The sequence below is a fragment of the Hevea brasiliensis genome, chromosome 14 (genome assembly GCF_030052815.1).
Source record: "Hevea brasiliensis isolate MT/VB/25A 57/8 chromosome 14, ASM3005281v1, whole genome shotgun sequence".
Lineage (NCBI taxonomy): Eukaryota > Viridiplantae > Streptophyta > Magnoliopsida > Malpighiales > Euphorbiaceae > Hevea > Hevea brasiliensis.
Window position 1 is genome coordinate 5,354,698 of NC_079506.1, and position 21,668 is coordinate 5,376,365.

The 21,668-nt window shown below is 33.9% G+C and overlaps 2 protein-coding genes and 1 non-coding gene across 3 annotated transcripts in view; all 3 read right to left on the reverse strand.

Annotated features, from left to right (window-relative positions):
* Window positions 1-3,262: 3,262 nt before the first annotated feature.
* LOC131172633 (putative disease resistance protein RGA4) overlaps window positions 3,263-21,668 on the reverse strand; it is a 58,784-nt gene continuing 40,378 nt past the window's right edge. Inside the window, exon 4 of the mRNA XM_058133971.1 lies at window positions 3,263-3,608. The gene's annotated coding sequence lies outside the window, so the exon portion shown is untranslated. The remainder of the gene's footprint in view (window positions 3,609-21,668) is intronic.
* Window positions 10,605-13,695, reverse strand: LOC110647549 (putative disease resistance protein RGA1). The gene is made up of 2 exons (XM_058133466.1): window positions 12,481-13,695; window positions 10,605-11,333 (listed from the first exon to the last, which is right to left on the reverse strand). The coding sequence occupies exons 1-2, from the start codon at window positions 13,693-13,695 to the stop codon at window positions 10,605-10,607; spliced, it is 1,944 nt and encodes a 647-aa protein (XP_057989449.1).
* Window positions 19,817-19,923, reverse strand: LOC131173667 (small nucleolar RNA R71). The gene has a single exon (XR_009143980.1). It is a non-coding gene; the product is annotated as a small nucleolar RNA R71 (small nucleolar RNA).

Sequence of the window (21,668 nt, forward strand, 5' to 3'; positions counted from 1 at the left end):
AAGATAGATGGTGGTGGAATGAGGAAGTACAAAAGGCAGTGAAGAGAAAAAGGGAATGGTATAAGAAATTACCTAAATGTGATAATAATGAGGCATATGAACAGTACAAGATAGCAAAGAAAGAGGCAAAAAAGGCAGTTAGTCGAGCAAGAGCACAGGCCTTTGAAAAGTTATATGAGAAACTTGGAACTAAAGAAGGGGAGAAAGATATTTATAGATTAGCAAGGAGGAGAGAGGAAATGTCAAGATCTCAATCAAGTTAGGTGCATTAAGGATAAAGAAGGAAAAGTGTTTGTGAAAGATGAGGACATTAAAGAAAGATGGAGAAATTATTTTAATGATCTCTTTAATAATAGTCAAAATGGTAATAGCGTGAATATAGATTATAGAACAATAGAAAAGAATGTAAATTATACTAGAAAGATTAGATCTTTAGAGAATGAAAGTGGGTAAAGCCTGTGGACCCGATGAAATACCAATTGAAGTGTGGAAGTATTTGGGAGATATGGGAGTGGCATGGTTAACTAAATTATTTAATAAGATTCTAAACTCAAAGAAAATGCCTGATGAATGGAGGAAGAGTATTTTAGTACCTATTTTTAAAAATAAGGGAGACATACAAAGTTGCTCAAACTATAGGGGAATTAAACTCATGAGCCATACTATGAAGTTGTGGGAGAGAGTTGTGGAGCATCGACTACGTCATGATACTTCTATCTCTCTCAATCAATTTGGTTTCATGCCCGGTCGTTCAACTATGGAAGCGATTTTTCTCATTAGAAGCTTGATTGAGAAATATAGAGACGTGAAGAAAGATCTACACATGGTTTTTATTGATTTGGAGAAGGCTTATGATAGTGTTCCAAGAGAAGTCTTATGGAATGTGTTAGAACAAAAGAGGGTATCTATTAGGTACATACAAGTATTGAAAGATATGTATGAAGGAGCAACTACTATTGTGCGCACAATGGGAGGGGACACAAGAGATTTTCCGGTCTCAATTGGATTACACCAAGGATCAGCCATAAGCCCTTACCTTTTTACATTAGTTTTAGATGAACTGACGAAATATATACAAGAGAGTATTCCTTGGTGCATGATGTTTGCGGATGATATTATTCTGATAGATGAGACACGAGAAGGAGTCAATAGAAAGCTAGAACTTTGGAGAAGTACTCTAGAGTCAAAGGGTTTTAAGCTAAGTAGAACGAAGACAGAACATATGCATTGCAAGTTCAGTGAAGGCCAAACTGGTGATAGGGAAGGAGTTAGTTTGAATGGAGTGGTACTGTCCCAAAGTAATCACTTTAAATATCTAGGCTCAGTCCTTCAAGTAGATGGGGGATGTGAGGAAGATGCTAGTCATAGGATTAAAGCCGGATGGTTGAAGTGGAGACGTGCCACGGGAGTTTTATATGATCGTAAGATTCCCAATAAATTGAAAGGAAAAGTTTACCGTACAGCCATACGACCGGCTATGTTATACGGTAGTGAGTGTTGGGCACTGAAAGAGTCGTATGCATCTAAGATAAGAGTTGCAGAGATGAGAATGTTAAGGTGGATGAGTGGACATACTAGACTAGATAAAGTCCGTAATGAGAGTATTAGAGAAAAGGTAGGAGTGGTGCCAATTGAAGATAAGTTGAGAGAAGGGAGATTGAGGTGGTTTGGTCATGTGAAGCGTAGACATACGGAGGCTCCAGTTAGACAAGTAGAGCACATTAGGTTAGAAGATAGAAAGAAAAAAAGGGGTAGACCTAAATTGACTTGGAGGAGAGTAGTACAACATGACTTAGAAACATTACACATTTCTGAGGATTTAACCCAAAATCGTTCAGAGTGGAGAAAGCGAATCCATATAGCCGACCCCAAATTTTTGGGATAAAGGCTTAGTTGAGTTGAGTTGTAGATAGAATAAAGATATATTAAAGAGCTGACTACTCTAGAAAATTATACAGAACGACTCACATCTATTGGTCCAAAAAAGATTGCAAATGCTTACTGTTTCTGAAGATGCAAAATTGATTCCAAATGTATTGAATGCAAAATCCTTCCAGCAGTGGAACTCGAACAAAGTAGGCGGTTGATTTACTTATTGGACGGAGAGAAATATATCTTGTAGAAGCAGCTGATGATCTGTTTCATCTGAATTTCACCTTAGCTTTGTCAGTAAGTATACATTGAAAAAAAAAAAAAAAAAAAGCAAATACATCCAGCATCAAAAAAAAAAAAATTGTTGAGTTAAGAAGTAATTCAGTAATGAAATTGGAGGGAGTGCTTGCCAATAAAGTTAAATTTAAATTTTTTTGCCTCCAAGAGTTAAAATTTCATACCTTTGTCATACTGGAAAAAGGAACCATAATGAAGATTTATAATCTTTATTAGGAAGTTTCAACTTCGAAATTGCTCCTTCCTGTACACAATTAAAAAGAAATAAAATAAAACAAAAATTCGCAAATTGCTCTCAAGTACTAATACAAGTAACGTGAGATATTGGAAATATGTTTCTGAAAAATAAAATTTTCAGTAGAATCTTGTTCAAAATCTCTAGATGTTCAAGAGCAGCAAGAGGCTTAAACTGGTGAGATATTAAAGTCTTTTAAACTAGAATTTAGCGATAGAATAACATATTATTTCTTTTTGAAGTGCTGATACACAGATCATCATAAGAATAATGGAGGTGAAGAAAGGTAGAAGCCAATTTCTTGCAAGCACTCCAATTCGTTCCTTTAAAAGAAGGCAGTGGATAATTCCAGCAACGAACCTAGCAAAATGCTTCATTATCCAATAGACAGTGAAAAGTTAGTTGAAGCATTCTTTATGCACTTCATCATCAATTGAGAACCCATGCACGCTCTGCTGTCTGTAGCTTCACAAAGGAGCTGAGATGCAGCAGTATAAGTAGAAGACCAATTGCCAGAAATTAAAGACAAAGTATCTCACATCTATTAGAAATTTTGATTGCTTCTGAAAATGAAAAATTGATTCCAAATGTCTGCTCCAAAAGTTGTATAAACTTCCTACCAGTCCTGCATATCGTACAGAGACAAACTTGTTGACCCTTTGAATGATAAAAGTGAAGACAGAACAAAGCGGGCAGTTGATTTACTTACCAAATAAAGCCCTGCATATATCTTGTAGAAGTAGCTGATGATCCTTTTCATATGAATTTTACCTTACCTTTATTATTACACACAACTAGAAAAGAACTAAACAAATAAATCGCAGTGCGTCAAATGGAAACAAAAAAAAAAAGGCCTCTTAGATTTAAAATACAATTCCATGTGTTTAACTGGTGAAATTGACATAAACATAGAAATTCCCCTTAGTACCAGACTGTTAATAAAATAAAATAGATTTACATTTTAAAAATATCACAATATCTATTAACCTATTTGTATAAGTAAACAAACAAAACAAAATGAATCTTTAGGCTAATTAAGGCATAACAAGAAATAACTTTGACAAGTGACAAATCTTCTATCATAGTAGCTGTGTGTATTTCTTGTTCAATGGCTCAGAGTTGCAATTCACTGTTTCTCTTTTGAGCAAAGATGTGGGAGTTTCACCAAATTGCAGCACCAAGAGAATGAACCTTTGCTGTACACCTAGATGCACAAGGTTAAATAAAATTAGAGACTATTTGCTAAAAGATTTTCCAATAGGTTGTGAAATCACATGAAACCTACAGAAGCATAAGCTTAGACGTATAAGAAGATGAACCGGAAGTTACATATAATGCACTTATTTTCCAGTGTAATGCACTCTGTTAAGCTCCCTTTATAACCTAATGCTTAGATGGTTAAGGGAAGAAACCAGCTGAGATGGTGAAATAATTACAAAACCAAGCATTTTGACAAAAATAAATTGACAAAATAATTAAAAGCATATGGTACTTACATTTCAGGTAAACTCACACTTGCTCTGTGCCTACATGAAAGTGGATGCTAATAGAGATTACTAGATGCGCTTTTTTCCATAGTTTGTAGCAGCACGTAAATTTCTGCAATTGGCATTGAATATTATAAAAATATAGAACAAGAGGTCAATCCACCAGTTGCAATGTAGAGCAATATTTCATTATAAAACACTGATACCGACTCATGCATAGTGTAGGCGAGGAAATATAATTCAAAGCTTCCAGCCTTAAGAAAATAAAAACATCTGAATGACGCAACATCAAAAGTGTTGGAGGTCATACATTCCATGGTCCTAACTTCTAAGTGGCTGGATTGCAGCATGATGGCTAGGCGAACATGACATCATGGTGAGTTGTGCTCCATCATCATCAATTGAGAACCAATGCACTCTGCAGTTGCTAGCTTCTCAAAGGGATAGAGATGTGGCAATGTAAGGTGAAGAGCAATCGACAGAATATAGACAGAATGCAGATACTTATTGCTTCTGAAAATGCAAATTGATTCTAAATGTTTGTTCCAAGAGTTAATTCAAGTTATCAACATCCTTCCAGCTCTGCATATAGTACAGAACCAAACTTGTTGACCCTGGGAGACAAAGTGAAGACAGAATAAAGAAGGTAGTTGATTTACTTACCAGATGGAGAAAGATATCTTGTAGAAGCAGCTGATGATCCTTTTCATGTGAATTAAACCTTAACTTTGTTACTGCTACATACACATTGAAATGAACTAAGCAAATAAATGAACTTTTAAAATTGAAAGAGAGTTATTTAAAGTAGATTTTGCAATAGTTAAAATTTCATATATTTGTAATCATGGAAAAAGGAATTATGTTCAATATAAGCTTCAAGTTCAAAATTGCTTCATTCCTTTATTGCCCTAAAGAAGTAATACAAGTAATGTAAGATATTACATATATTTTTCTCAAAAATAAGTGAAACTGAAAGAGATAAGAACCTGAATTCTATTGCATGAGTAGATCCTAAAGTAATTTACAACTTCCAGATATCATCTGTCGCAGGACAAATGTCATTTGCTTCTATTCCCTGCAGACAGAATTTTAGTTCAGAATTTAAAGAATCATGATATTCGGAGTTGTGCCATCAATTAAACTGATATGAGCCATTCATAATTAATTAATTGGTGGGAAACAAAATACCCTCCACTAAAATTGGATAACTTCAAAAATGTCCTCCAATATAATTGTAATTTAAAAGTGCTAACAATTCAATTTAACTATATAATTGACAATAAAATATTCTCTAGATGTTCAAGTGCAGCAAAAGGGAAAAACTGGTGAGAAATTAAGTTCATAAAATGGGATTCACAGATAGAATAACACATTATATCATTTTGAGGTTTTGATATACACCTATCATCATGAGAACATGGAGGTGAAAAAAACTTATACCTTTCTCAAATTCGAAAGTAGAAAAAGGTTTGCTGTGTGCAAGAGCAACATATAATTCTGGTGTTGGAGCTAGCAATATGTTCTATCATCCCATGGATAATCAAAGCTTAGTAGAATCATCCTTCTACAGTTGTACCTCTGCATATAGAATCATAACACAAGTCCTTAACTTTGAGAGATAAAATGAAGGCAGAACAAAGCAAGCAATGGATCAACTTACCAGATAGAGACAGGTATTTATTGTAGAAGAAGTGGATGATATTTTTTATATGACACCGTAGAATACTTTGGCCTCCCTAATGATTTTTTGAAGCTAATTTAAAATTCAAAGAAAAAAAAGGGCTGAAGGTAGAAAGTACAAACCCGTGGAAGCAGAGGAGCCTCCTTCTTCTTCCAATAAATAGAGGCCATGCTGTTGAATATCATGCCAATCTATATTAATATTTGGGATGTGAGAAATGTTGGGCCAATCTGCAGCCATATTGTGTTCGGGGGCAACCATCAATCCTCAACTCCAGTAAAGTGCTGATTTGACGCATTCCTTTTGGTAGCGATTCCAATTTGGGGCAGTATGAGATCTCTAGATATCTAAGTGATGTGAGGTTGCCCATCCAGTCAAGCAAAGCTGTCAAATTAGAACAATACCAGATTTCGAGACGCTGCAAGGTGGTAACATATTGAAGTTCCCTTGGTAGAGACACCAGATTTGATAGATTATAAACAGTACGATTCTAAAGGGAGATAAGCAAATACATCCCAGCATCCAAAAAAGAAAATGTTGAGTTAAGAATTAATTCAGTAAAGAAATTGGAGGAAGTGCTTGCCAATAAAGTTAAATTTAAATTTTTTTGCCTACAAGAGTAAAAATTTCATACCTTTGTAATACTTGAAAAAGGAACTATAGCGAAGATTTATAATCTTTATTAGGAAGCTTCAACTTCAAAATTGCTCCTTCCTGTACACAATTAAAGAGAAATAAAAATACAACAAAATTTTGCAAATTGCTCTCAAGTACAAATACAAGTAATGTGAGATATTGGAAATATGTTTCTGAAAAATCAAATTTTCTGTAGAATCTTTTTTAAAATCTCTGGATGTTCAAGAGCAGCAAGAGGCTGAAACTGGTGAGAGATTAAAGTTTTTTAAACTAGAATTTAGAGATAGAAAAACATATTAGTTCTTTTTGAAATGCTGATGCACAGATCGTCATAAGAATAATGGAGGTGAAGGTAGAAGATGTTGTTACACCTTTCTAAAATTCAAAAGAAGCCAATGTCTTGCAAGCACTCCAATTCATTACTTTAAAAGAGAATAAATTCGTCCTGGTGATACCTTGTCAATTGAAGGCAATGGGTAATTCCAGTGTTGAACCTATCAATATGCTTCATTATCCAATGGACAGTGAAAAGTTAGCAGAAGCATCCTTTGTGCACTGCATCATCAATTGAGAACCAGTGCACACTCTGCAGTCTTGAGCTTCACGAAGGAGCTGAGATGCAGCAATATAAGTTGAAGAGCAATTGCCAGAAATTAAAGACGAAGTATCTCACATCTACTGGAAATTCTGATTGCTTCTGAAAATGAAAAATTGAATCCAAATGTCTGATCCAAGAGCTGTTTAAACTTTCTTCCAACCTTGCATATACTACAGAGACAGACTTGTTGACCCTTGAAAGATAAAAAGTGAAGACAGATCAAAGCAGGCGGTTGATTTTCTCAGCAGATGGGGAGAAATATATCTTGTAGAAGTAGCCAATGATCCTTTTCATCTCAATTTTACCTTAGCTTTATTATTACAAACAACTGGAAGAACTAAAAAAATAAATCCCAGTGTGTCAAATAAAAAAAAAAACAACTTTTTGCTAAAAAAAACCTCTTACATTTAAACTACACTTCCATGTATTTAATTGGTGAAATTGACATAAACATAGAAATTCCTCTAACTTAGTTCCAGACTGCAAATAAAATTAAATAGATTTACACTTTAAAAATATCACAAAATCTATTAATCTAGCTGTATAAGTAAACAAACAAAACAAAATGAATCTTCAGAGCTCATTAAGACATAACCAGAACTAGCTTTGACAAGTGACAATTCCCATAGTAGCTGTGTGTATTTCTTGTTCAATGACTTGGAGATGGAGTTGCATTTTATTGTTTCTCTTTTGAGCAAAGATGTGGGAGTTTCACCAAATTGCAGCACCTAGATGCAGAAGGTATAATAAAATTAGAGACTACTTGCCAAAAGATTTTTCAATAGGTTGTGAAAGCACATGCAACCTATGGGAGCATAAGCTTAGACATATAAGAAGATGAACCAGAAGTTACATAAGTCTGGATCTGTTTGCCATCAAACTATTGAAATTGGCTTGCTGCCTTCACATCAGTAATTTGCTAGAAGTGCAATAGCTCAGGGCTATTAAGAAAATCAAAAGGTTAATCTAAGCTGAAGCCTAGAAACCAATTTCAAATATAATTTACCCAAAAACAATTTATGAAAACAAAACAAATCAAGTTATTCTCACCCTCACACCTCTTAATTCACTTATTTTGAGCTTACAAAAATTATATCAAAGACAATTGCATAAAAGAAAAGCTAGATCCAGGAATATGTATACCTGTAGAAACAGTTAAGAATTCTTCTTTCCAGCACAACCAATGGCAAAGCAGCTTCTTTCGGAGGCATAATGCATTTGTAAGTATCAGCAGTTGAAGACTTAATAACCACTCATTTTCCAGTGTAAAGCTGTCACACCATCCCAACTCAAACTTCGGAACTGGAAAGTGATTGCAGAGAGTGAATATGTGCAAGATTCACTCTGTTAAGCTCCCTTTATAACCTAATGCTTAGATGGTCAATGGAAGGAACCCACAGAGATGGTGATATAATTACAAAACCAAGCATTTCGACAAAAATAAATTGACAAAATAATTAAAAGCATACGGCACTTACATTTCACGTAAACTGCACACTTGCTCTGTGCCTGCACAAAAGTGGATGCTAATAGAGATTATTAGATGCACTACTTTTCATAATTTGTAGCAACACATAAATTTCCGTAACTGGCATTGAATATTATTAAAATACATAATAAGAATTTAAACCACCATTTGCAATGTAGAGCGATATTTCATTATAAAACACTGATACCAACTTATGCATAATGCAGGTGAGGAAAAGTTATAAAATGTTTTTATACCTTAAAAATATTTAAGAATTTTAGCCTCATTCACCCAGAGGAACTTCTCCAGGTTCCAGGATCTGTCGCTTTGATCTCACACCTTGCTCCATGTTGCATTGCCTACAAGGATTACAGGATTAGCACATGGATATATTGCCTTAAATTCAGAAAATCAGTCAGGATAGATTAAAATATAATTCAAAGCTAACTGCCCTAAGAAAATAATACAATTGAATGATGCAACTACAAAAGTGTTGGAGGTGATAATACATTTCATGGTCCTAAGTGACCAGGGGAACATGACAATGTAGTTAGTCGTGCTCCATCATCATCAATTGAGAAACAATGCACTCTGTAGTTGCTACCTTCTCAAAGGTGTAGAGATGTGGCAATGTAAGTGGAAGAGCAGTTAACAGAATTTAGAGACAGAATGCACGTTCTCATTGCTTCTGAAAATGCAAAATTGTTTCTACAGCCCTACATCCATAAGTTAATTCAATTTAACATCCTTCCAGCCCTGCATATAGAACAGAACCAAACTTGCTGACCCTGGAAGACAAAGTGAAGACAGAATAAAGAAGGCAGTTGATTAATTACCAGATGGAGAGAAAGATATCTTGTCGAAGCAGCTGATGATCCTTTTCATCTGAATTTAATCTTAGCTTTGTTACTACTGCAAACACGTTGAAATAACTCAGCAAATAAATCAACTTCTAAAATTGAAAGAGAGTTATATAATGTAGCTCTAGCAATAGTTAAAATTTCACACCTTTGTAATAATAGAAAAAGGAAATAGGTTCAAGATAAGCTTCAAGTTCAAAATCGCTTCATTCCTGTAAAAAATTAAAAGAATTACAGCAAAATTTTCTCAAAATATCAGATCACAAATTGCCCTCAAGGATGTAAGATATTGCAAATATTTTTTTTTTCAAAAATAAGTCAAACAGAAAGAGATAAGAACCTGAATTATGGCGGATAAATAGATCCCTAAGGTCAATTACAACTTCCATATATCATCTGTTGCAGGACAGACATAATTTGCCTCTATTCCCTGCAGACAGAATTTCTGTTAAGAATTTGAAGAATCATAATATTCGGAGTTGTATCATCAATCAAACTGATATGAGCCATTCATAATTAATTAATTGGTGGAACAATTGAAATAAAAAAGTAAATTTAAAATCTGAAACAAATCGGAAAACTTCCAAAAATATCCTCCACTAGAATTGTAATTTGAAAGTGCCAACCATCCAACTTAACTACATATTTGACAATAAGCTATTCTCCAGATGTTCAAGTGCAGCAAGAGGGTAAACTGGTAAGAAATTAAGAACATATTATTTCCTTTTGAGGTGAGAAAACTTGTACCTTTCTAAAATTTGAAAGTAATAAATTTGCCATTTGCAAGAGCAACATATAATTCCAGTATTGGAGCTAGCAATATGTTCTATCGCCGGATGGATGGTCAAAGCTTAGTAGAATCATCCTTCTACGGTTGTACCTCTGCATATAGAATCGGAACAAAAGTAAAGACAAAATGAAGACAGAACAGAGCATGTAATGGATCAACTTACTAAATAGAGAGAAGTATTTTCTGTAGAAGAAGTAGATGATTTTTTTATATGACATTATTTTAGCTATTCCATTATAATTATACACACAGTAAGAATCTATAGGATTTGAAAACTTTGGACTGCCCTAATGATGTTTTTGAAGGAAAGAAAGTACGAACCTGTGGAAGCCTCATCTTCATACAGCAAATAGCGTCCCTGCTGTTGAATATTACGTCCATCTATATTGATATTTGGGATGTGAGAAATGTTGGGCCAATCTGCAGCCATATCGTGTCCGCATCTTTCAGACAAATGGAGGCAACTATGAATCGTCAACTGTCGTTAATTGATGATTTGACGCATTCCTTTTGGTAGCAACTCCATTTTAGGGCATGCTGAGATATATAGATATTCAAGTGATGTGAGGTTGCCCATCCAGTCAGGCAAAGCTGTCAAATTAGAACAACCGAAGATTGTGAGACGCTGCAGGGTGGTAACATATTGAAGCTCCCTCGGTAGAGACACCAGACTTGATAGATCAGAAACAGCAAAGATTCTCAAGTGAGATGAGATTCTGCATCCACTCTCCAGGTAGAGATGATAGACCCTCAATCTCTTCTAAATACAAAGACTTTAATCTGGGAAATGAAGCAGTGACTGAAGAAGAGGTTGATGGTAATGTGGAAGCCGTTGCAGTCATTATCTTCATCTTCAATGTCTGATGCAATGGTCTTATGTTGGCATTGCTAAGATACAGCTTCATGTCCAGAGACGGAAATGTTGGCATCAAAGTCAGGTTAGGGCAATTCCGAATGGCTAATTCAGAAAGACGAGGAAATTGAGGCACTAGCTCAGCGTCCATACATATTCTCCACCACCCTTTCAGATTAGGGCAGTCAAAGAGTTTAAGAATCTTTAGGGATGGGAAGAATGTTGTTGATGGAGATGAAAAAGAGGAAGATTCTGCCATCTCATCCGATATATAATTCAGTGAATTGAACCAGTGAAGACTGAGAGATTTCAGAGAAGGGAGATGACCCAACGGTGGTAGATGCTCGCATTTTGGACATAGTGATATACTAATAACGACAAGATTTGTGATAGAAGAAAGCCAATTTGAAAACCTCACACCTCCATACCAATTAACATGCAATTGTTTCAAGTTAGGGTGAGGGTGTAGGTTATCCAACAACAACTCACTATTTCCACTATCACCATCTCCCGTGTCATCCCATTCCAAATCCAAGGAGTGAAGGTGTTTCTTTTCCTTAAAGATTTACTTAGTTGGACTCCAACACAGCACTTTTCACATTTTCTAGTCCCTTAATAGAAATCTCAAGCCCTTGTTGAGATGAAACTATTTTTTTTTAAATAAAAGTATCATTTTAAATGATATTGAGAAAATTAGTTTGAAAAAAGTTATTTTGTTATTTTAGTATTTTTATTACTAAAACTGATTAAATTTAATTTTTAATTATTTTTTAACACTCTCTAACTAGTATATTTAAAAAAATTAATTTTTTCAATAACAATTTCAATAATAATGTCAGTCAAATAGGCCTTTCACCTTTAAGCTGGTTTAGGCTATTCAATTCGTTCAATGTGGAACATCTCCTTCCTTGATCCCTTCCCACAATAAAACTAGATAATTTTTGCAGACTAGTTAATCTCCCGAGCCCCACTGGCATGTATTCAAGATCATAACATTCATCAATCATGAGGCGTCTAAGACAAATCAATTTTCTTATATCTCTTGGTAATTCTTTAAGATTCTCACAATATGAGAGAATTAGAGTTTGCAAATTATATAAACTACAAATACTTTTGAGAAGTGATTTGATATTATAATTTCTCGAGATTTCAAGTGCTTCAACTTTCCAATTAAATCTGGCAATCCATTAATATGCCAGCAACATAAACTCAATGCACATAAACTTCTACAATTTGAAATAATACTATCTAAATTTATATCTAATTGACAAGAAAAAAAAAATGTCCTCAACTCCTTATTTTTGAACTTCCTCAACCATTCCTTGGAAGGCAACCCCTCAAAATACAAATGTTGGACTCTATCAGGAATATCTTTAGTAGTATCATTTATTACAAAACAACTATCCCCTGCTATTGATTGTGCAAAGTCATGGATGAGATAATGCATTTTATAACAACACTCATCCTTTTGAAAAAATGACTTAAATAATAATTTATTGAAGTATTCATCGCCAATCTCCTCTAAACTTTCATTTCCACTAACTTTCATTTCCACTTTGACTCCAGCATTGAAGATAACCTTGTGCCATCCATAAATAAATTAATATATCCTTATCAAACACATAATCCATAGGAAACATTGCACAATATGTAAAAAATTGCTTTAAATGATATGGCAAGTGATCATAACTCAATTTCAATACTGGACCAACATCGCTATCATCCTCAAATGACTTCCATATCTCATTTTCTAAGATAGACATCCATTCATTACTTTCTCTACTTTTTAGTTGCATTATGCCTCTTAAAGCTCTGATTGCAAATGGAACTCCTTTGCACTTCTTTGCAATTTTGTTTCCTATTTCTATTAAATTTGGATTCACTCTACTTGTTCCCTCTCTAAATGCTAGCTTCTCAAATAAATCCCATGACTGATCTTCTGTTAGGCCCCCTAAAGCATATGGAGAGTTTACATCCATAGCTAAAGCAACTCTCTTGTTACGAGTTGTTAATAAAATCTTACTTCCGATTGCACCATCCATCAAATATTTTCTCAATTGACCCCAAATTCTATAATCTACATTCCACACATCATCCAAGACCATCAAGTATTTTTTTTCTTCTAAATGTTTTCTAAGGCGGATTTGCAACTGTTCCAAAGACAAGTCAGACACTTCAACATTTGCACTTTTAAGGATGATTTTAACTATCATTTCAACATTTGACTCCTCATAAACACATGCCCATATTTTCAAATCAAAATAATTCACTACTTTCTCATCATTATACACTAATTGGGCAAGAGTAGTCTTTCCTAAGCCACCAAAACCAACAGTTGCAACTACAGAAACATTGCTTTGATTGTCTGGACACAACAATGAGTTTATGATTTTTTTCTTATCTTCACCTCTTCCTATTATCTCTGATTTCAATACAGGGGAGTCTGTCTCTCTCCAATTATTCTTAACTTGCATATCTACTTTGTTTCTAGTTATAAAGCCGAAGGTTTGCATATCTTTAGCAACTTCCTCTAACCTCTCTCTGATATCTTTGATTCTATGACCCATCTTAAAACGAAATGCAATTTGATTTGAGGAAGAAAAGAAGTCGCATGCCTTCCTTACAATTCTTCCCTGACCTTCAACCTTTCTTCGCAAACCTTCAGTTGCTACGTCATCCAGCAAGTCATCTGCATCATAGACAACCTCTTTAAGCCTCTTTATCCAGTCCTTCACTGCATGGCTATCCTCTTGCTTCTCCTCAGCATCTAGGAGTACAACTTTGATGGTGGAGAGAGTAGTTTGAAGCCTCCTAAGATCATTTTTGTAGCCAGACACCAAACCAATTTCTTCAGAAGCAAATGAGGTCAACTTTGATAATAAGTTTTCTGCAATGGTGAATGGGATTTGTTCAGCCATCTATGAAAAGATTATGACTAAAAATTAGGCAAGATGAAAATGAAGGAAGTTAAGGGAAACTTGTGTATTTTTGAGAGATGATGCAGTCCATAATTAATCAGCCAATATATATAAGGTCTTGAAGAGAGCATTACATTCTCTAAGGGGAAGATGCAAAAGCAAAGTATTTTTTTTCTCCCTTTTTATACAAAAGAAAAGGTAGAAGCAACGAATAGGATAAATAAAAGTGCAATGAGAATATGCAAAGATGTCCTCCTTTGCCTCTTAGTGAAGCAAGTTCCTAGAGAGACATGCATAGCATGATTCACTTAGTTGGACAACTATCAAAATTCAACAATATTATACTACATTTAAGATGTGTTATATATATTCTTTAACAGTTTTTCTTCCCTAATTTCATGAAGCATTTTGATTTGATCTGTGTTATAGGATAATTGCATTTGTATTTCTTTTGTTATTTCACTTCAATTGAGACTCGAACTCAAAACATCATAGGTCCAGAGGCAATTCTAATTCCATTGAACTAAAACTTATCAGTATTTCACATTCTTAAATATTTTTAATATTAAGGTCTAATGCATGTTCTTAAATATTATTGTGTAAGTCATACAAAAGTTTCATGATGTGCAAGGTATTTTCTCTTTTAATAAAAAAGAAAACACAAATAAGAAGCAAAGTATTTCCATTACTTCTCTTCTTGTTTTTCCTTTTTGGTGAGGTTGGGTACTTGATTGAGTTGGGGGAGGATAAGAACAATGAGGGAGCTTTTATTCCAAGACAAACAGAAGCATTATTCCAATCCATACCAATTAAGTTTGATATTAATAGAAAATATGATGAAATAAGAAAAGCATAACCCTCCAAGATTCAATAAAACTTAGAATAGATGTTATTACCCTCCAGCAAGTCACCTAGAGGATATGAGAGGCTAATTAAAACTGCATCCTTTGAGTCTGCAGGCTCCATAGAAGTAATTTTCTGTTCCCTACATATTTATAAGAGATGAAATTAAGATTTTTAAACTCATTATATATGCACATAAATGAAAATAATCCGCTGCTTTATTATCAACTCTTTCTAAAATCATTTTCTTACTTGTTTCACTTTTGGAAGCAAGACCATACCACTGAACAATATTAGTTGCTTGTCCACAAATTGAATAATTAATATATTTTAAGGCTCCATTTGTTTCACAGAAAATATCTACAATTTGGATTATTCCAAAAAATTGGCTAACGGAAAATATTTTTCTAATTAAAAGGAAAAATTAAGTCATTTTTAAGGAAAAAAATGGCTTCCTTTTTATACAAGAAGAAGTCATTTTTTATTTTTTAAACTTTGATAAATGTAAAAACACTTATACATATATAAAATAAATATATATCATTAATTTAACATTGGAACCAATAGAAAGTATTTTTCATTTTCCTTTTCTTCTTAAGAATGTAATTGCGCGCGCGTGTATATATATATATATATATAATGAATTCAAGTGTTCCCAAAAAAAAGAAATAAATAAATTCAAGTGCTTTGCTAATTTTTTGTGAAGTAGAAGTTTTGTATGGCAAAATCATCTTAAATCAGTCCATATTAAATCAGAACAAATGTTTCAATTGGAATTAATTACCTACTGATATCTCACATCTGTATGGAAGAAAAGTCATCAATGGCTTCACCTCTAAAATCCCATTAACATAAATATTAATTCAAAAATCCTTGGATTAGGGAGTCAATACGGTGAATATACAGCTAGTGTCGCTGTGATTACAGAAATTAAATTGATAAATACAGAAAGTGAATGAAGTAATAATAAAGGTCAATTTTGCTTTTTGAACTTGACACCAAAGTTAAATTAAACACAAAAGGCAAAAATTGGATCAATTGTACCAGAAATTGACAAATTATTGAGCCAATTTGCCCTAATTTTTTATTGTGCAAAATACATAGGAGAGAGACGTGCATGAAGGCCACTGATTTTAAATGTTAAATTATATTTTGGTCCCTAATATTTTATGAAAGTAATAAATTATAATAAGTCCGTATATTTAATTTCCTTTAATATTTTTTTTAAAAAATAATTTTCCAAAGATAATATTGGAAACAAATGTTTTTTATTTTGAAACTGTTAAATATTTGATTTTGATTTTCCATTTTAAGACGCCACTGAGAGAGTAAAAAAAATAAATTGATTATATTTTTATTTTAATTTCTAGTTGAATTTTCGTCTATTATTGTTGTGTTTTTTTAGAGGTAAAGTGTAAAAATGTAGGGCATAAGAGATAAATTGCATGGAGAGACAATGATCAAATTATTACAGTTTTTATAAACTTTGAGAATTAATTAAATTATGAAATGTTAAAATTTATATTTAGTCCTTGAACAGGCACATAAAACAGTAAAAAATTGTGTTAAATTAACCCAATTAGCCAATTCCAAGGTCTAATTGACGGCACTTGTAGCACACAATAAATGATTTAGTTGAATTAGCTCGATTTGGTACTTCATGGTCTAATCGACCCAACTTTAATATTTCATTCTTGACACAACTTATTTTCATTTTAGAGGGTCGAATTAACTTTTATCTAAATGAATCATATGAAAATTGGGATAACTTATATAGTTCGTTTATAAACTTGATTTCGTGTTTTATTTTTATCATTTAATTTCAATTTATTAGTAAACAATCACTGAACTTTAATTTTGTTTTATGAAAATCCTCTTAACATGCTGTAGAATAAAATTTTAGATTAAAAATAAAATAAAATTATCTTTTAATTTGTTTCTTCTTACACTAAAAAAAAAAATTGACTGCTTCAATTACTATATGAACCTATCAAAAAATGTCAAAGTCATTACAACGACATGCTTTTTGAGAAAAGATGAGAATTTTTACCCCAAAAATTATAAACATTACACCATAACCTGGAAGGGTTTTTATAATATACGAACTTGCTATTACAAGTTAGAGGGATTTTTTTATAAAATAAAATTAAAATTTATGAATTTTTTAATAATAAATTAAAATTAAGGGATAAAAATGAAGTTGAGAGACAAATTATAAAAATTACCTATAAAAACTGTATAACTCATTAATTCGACAAAAAGAAAATACAAGATATTGAATGAACATATAAAAGTTTTGTAACTCACTCTGAAAATGTTCGTTAATAGTAATCAATTACTAAATCTAGCAAAATTCAAAATTCATATTAATTTTCCCATCTAATTAATGTGGCTAATGACTCCATCTAATGATGATTAATTGTTACTTCATTTGTCTTTGTTGTATCCACTTCCACCGCCACCAATTATTTGTGTCAAAGAGAAGATGCCAATGAGGGGAAGAGAAGATGGCAATGACGAGCAACGCCGTCTCTCTCTAAAATAAAAAGCTTCAAATCTGATTTTTGGATCGTTTTCCCGGTAATTGATGTCCGGAATTTGGCTGCAGATGAGTGGAGTTATCGGGGGTCTCTCTCTCAAGCCCTCTCTGTTTTGTCACCGAGGACACGCTCTCTCTCTTTCGTTCTCTTTCAACCTCTTCCTCGTTTTCTCTTTCCATTTTCCCATTTTGCTGATATATACAATCAGTTTCCTTTGGAAATTCTGATTGCTTCTGAAACTGAAAAATTGATTCCAAATGTCTGTTCCAAGAGTTTTATAAACTTCCTTCCAGCCCTGCATATAGTACAGAGACAAACTTGAAAGATAAAAGGGAAGATAGAACAAAGCGGGTAGTTGATTTACTTACCAGATAAAGCCCTGCATATGTCTTGTTGATGCATACATTTTGCATAATCATTTAGGTTTAATTTCATAGCCATTTTTAGTCACTTTTAGCTAATTTCATTAGTTATTTAGTTAGTTTTTCATAATTGTCAATTTTGGATTAATTTGCAAATTTTACTTTGTTTTGTAGGAAAAATGGTGTTTTTGAAGGACTAAAAAGAAATTTTGCCATTGAGAAGTGATCTCTACAGCCAAAGATGTCAAAAACAAGTTTCAAAGTTGAAATATGCATTGGCCAAATTGCGCATAACTTGCCGCATAAGTCATGCAGATCTGTATAAGGAGAAGAATCACTGTTCCAATACCTGCTGAATTGTGCATAAGGAGAGTGCATGGCTTATGTAGATTCACGCCCCCTTATGCAATCTCACGGAATTGTGCATAACCTATGCGCCTGGTCATGCAGTTTCGCATAAGTGAGTCAGAAACCAGCCGAAAACTGCATAAGGGACTGCATGACTTATGCAGTCTACTTATGCAGTCCTACAAAGATTTCATTAATGAGCTGGCAGAAGATTCCCTCAGAAAATCTCTCCTCAAACACACAATTTTAGGGCTCCATGTCAGAAAATGCTATAAATAGCCCCATTTCCCATTTTAGAAAGGGAGGAAAAAGGAGAGGAAGAAAAGGGAAAACAGAGGCAGCAGCTGAAGGGTCACATTCACCTTTCACACCATTTCCAATCAGATTTGGAGATTTCTTTCTTTTCTTACATTTTTCCTACCTTTCTAGTGTTTAGTTTATTGTTTCTTAGCTTAGATTAAAGCTTTATTTCCATATAAACTCAGAATTTCTTGTAAACGTTATGGATAGTGAGTAGTTTTATTTTGATTCTGGAGTAAGGGTTGTAATATTTGAGATATTTTGTGGATTTTAATTGGGTAATCCATATTTTGTGGTCTTAATGAGTTTTATTCATTTCTTGTGTGCTTAATGACATGCTTAGTGTAGGATCCCATTAAGTGATGTTCTTAATCCATGGTTGAGGCACCGAAAGGAGAAGGCCTTGTGATAGATAATAAAGGAATTAGACTTAATTAACTTAGATATAGAAATAGACTAAGGATTAAGAGGATTCACAGATTAATTAAAGAACTTAATGGGTCTTAATTAACTCTAACTCCACGAAAGTAGGATTAGTTTGATTAAGGCACTCTTTGTCTCACTCGAAAGGGTATTCAAAGGATTTAAGAATTAATCTCCTTAAAACCCATAAGTTTCACAAGATTGGATAACCAATTTAAAATCCCAAAATAGCTTGAATATGAAATCCCGAACTCCGGAATCGCCTTTTTATTATTGTTAATCTCTAATCGAATTTAATTGCTTGCCATTTTAAATTTTGCCATATTTCAACTTGCTTATTTCAATTTGATGCAATTTTAGTTTAATTAATACATTGTTGAATAGATTATTAATTTTACACATATAGATTTCATACTCCAATACCCATCAATTTATTATTTTAATTTCGAAATTAGCTCAATTTAGTCAACTTTTTATATCAAAAATTCAATCATTAACACAACTCCTCGTGGGAACGATATCTTTTCTATATTACTTGTACGACCCGTGCACTTGCGGTTGGGCCACATCAAGTTTTTAGCGCCGTTGCCGGGGGGTCGTTTGTTTAAGATTGAATTCTTGATTATTTTAGTTGTTTATAGTTTTATCTTTGTTATCTTTTCATTTTGTGTTTGTTTGTTCTTTTTCAGGTACTCTTAATCTTTTATGAGAAGAGCTAGAAGCACAAGTGACACATCCTTATTGTTCAATCCTGAAATTGAGAAATTTTGTAAAGCCAACAAGAAAGAAACCAGAAAAAGAAAAGAAGCTTTGAGAGAAACTGAATTAGAAGCAGACATGGCTGATGAAAGAATCAGAATTGGTGGCGGTAATGCTGGAAATGATCGAAACAATGAAAATGCAGCCTAAGGTGAAGAGGTTGTAAATGCTAATGTACCTAGGGGAAGTATGATGGATCATGCTTTTCCTCGTTTTGATGACTTGAGAGAGAGCATAGCAAGACCAAGAATTGATGCAAATAGTTACAAGATGGATTTTGGGGTTCTTCAAATGATTCAAAATTCCCAATTTGGGGGACATCCTTCTGAAAATCCACACACACATCTGAAGAAGTTTGCTATGATTTGTGATATGCAAAAACAACCTGGAGTGTCTGATGATGCAGCAAGATTGAAGCTATTCCCATTCTCTTTGAAAGATAGAGCATTGGATTGGCTTGATTCTTTACCTCACAACTCCATCACAAATTGGGAGCAACTCACTGATGCATTTCTTGCACAATATTTTCCACCTGGAAAAACTCAAGAATTGAGGAATCAAATGACAGCTTTCAGACCAAGAGAAGATGAAACTCTTTATGAATCATGGATGAGATGGAAGGAATTAGAGAGACAATGCTCACATCGTGCCATTCCGAAATGGATGATAAACCAGAATTTCTACACAAATGTCACTCCTGCAATTAGAGGGATTATTGATGCTCAAACAGGAGGAGAATTTATTATGAAGCATGAAGATAAAGCTTATGAGCTATTGGAGAAAATTGCAACGAACACTCATCTTTGGAGTAGTCCAAGAGGACCAGCTCCAACTCAAAAGAGGCAAGCTGCTGGAATGTATGACCTTGATCCGTTCAACATGATTAATGTAAAGTTTGATGCACTTACAAATGTCTTGGCTTAGAAGATGGAAGATTTAAGTATGTTGGTTAGTTCATCATCATCATCTGGAAGTTCACAACAAGTGGCTTATGCAGAAGGAACTACCAGCTGTGGAGTAGACTATGGAGAGCAAGCTGCATATGTTGGTAATTATGGAAACAAACAAATGGGGAATCCTTACTCTCAAACTTATAATCCAACTTGGAGGAATCATCCCAACTTTTCATGGGGAAATCAGCAAAGTCAAGTTCCAAATCAGAATTTTCAATCACAACAGCAACAAGGAATTCCATATCAGCAAAATAGGCAACCATTGCCTAATTTTCAGCAGAAAACTATGAATCCTCCTCCAAAACAGCAAGAACAAAGTCCCACCACAGAAGCTTTATTGCAACAGATTCTTGCTAACCAAACTAAGCATGATGAGGAGATGAGAGAGATGAAAGCAAGGTTAGAACAGATGCAAACACATAACAGAATGCTGGAAAATCAGATTGCACAACAAGCATCTTCCTCAGGTACCAAGTCTTTTGGAAAACTTCCAAGTCAACCAGAAAACCCAAGAGAGCAGTGTCAAGCTATTACTTTAAGAAGTGGGAAAGTTGTAAATAATGAGAAGAGTGAAAATAGTGAGAAGAGAGAAAATGAGAAAGAAATTGATAAGAGTGAAAAACAAGAGAGTGCAGAAAAATGTAAAGAGAAAATTGAAGAGAAGGAAGAGAAGTATATACCTCCAGAACCCTACAAGCCACAACTTCCCTTTCCACAAAGATTTCAAAAAGCCAAGCTTGATAAGCAATTTGGGAAGTTTTTAGAGGTTTTGAAGAAGCTATACATAAATGTGCCTTTTATTGATGCTCTTTCACAAATGCCCTCTTATGCAAAATTCTTGAAAGAAATTCTCTCAAATAAGAGGAAACTCGAAGACCATGAAACTGTAGCTTTGACAGAAGAATGCAGTGCTATCCTCCAAAGGAAACTTCCTCCAAAGCTCAAGGATCCATGGAGTTTTTCAATTCCATGCCACATTGGGGAATCATGTTCTACAAAAGCTTTATGTGATTTAGGGGCTAGTGTTAGCCTTATGCCCCTCTCCATTTATGAGAAGCTCAATATGGGAGATCTTAAGCCAACCCACATTTCTCTTCAGTTAGCTGACAGATCAATTAAGTATCCTGAAGGGATTTTGGAGAATGTGCCTCTGAAGGTTGGAAAGTTCTATATACCTGTTGACTTTGTCATCTTGGACATGGAGGAGGATTCAAATATCCCAATCATCTTGGGAAGACCCTTTCTAGCTACAGCAGGAGCATTGATTGATGTTAAGGGAGAAAAGTTGACTCTTAGAGTTGGTGAAGATCAATTGGTTTTCAACATTAATAACTCTATGAAGAAGCATCATTCTGAAGCTGATACTTGTTTGAGAATTGATATCATTGATGAGCTGGTTGAAGAACATTTCAGAAAGAAATATCCAGAAGATCCACTTGAAAATT

What these genes read in the sequence shown, in the direction of transcription:
- LOC110647549 (XM_058133466.1), bottom strand. Translation starts at nt 13,695, where the DNA reads ATGGCTGAACAAATCCCATTCACCATTGCAGAAAACTTATTATCAAAG. An exon ending in ATGATAGCGATGTTGGTCCA is followed by an intron (nt 11,334 to 12,480) that starts GTATTGAAATTG and finishes TAAATCTTTAAG; the next exon opens with GAAAAGAAACACCTTCACTC.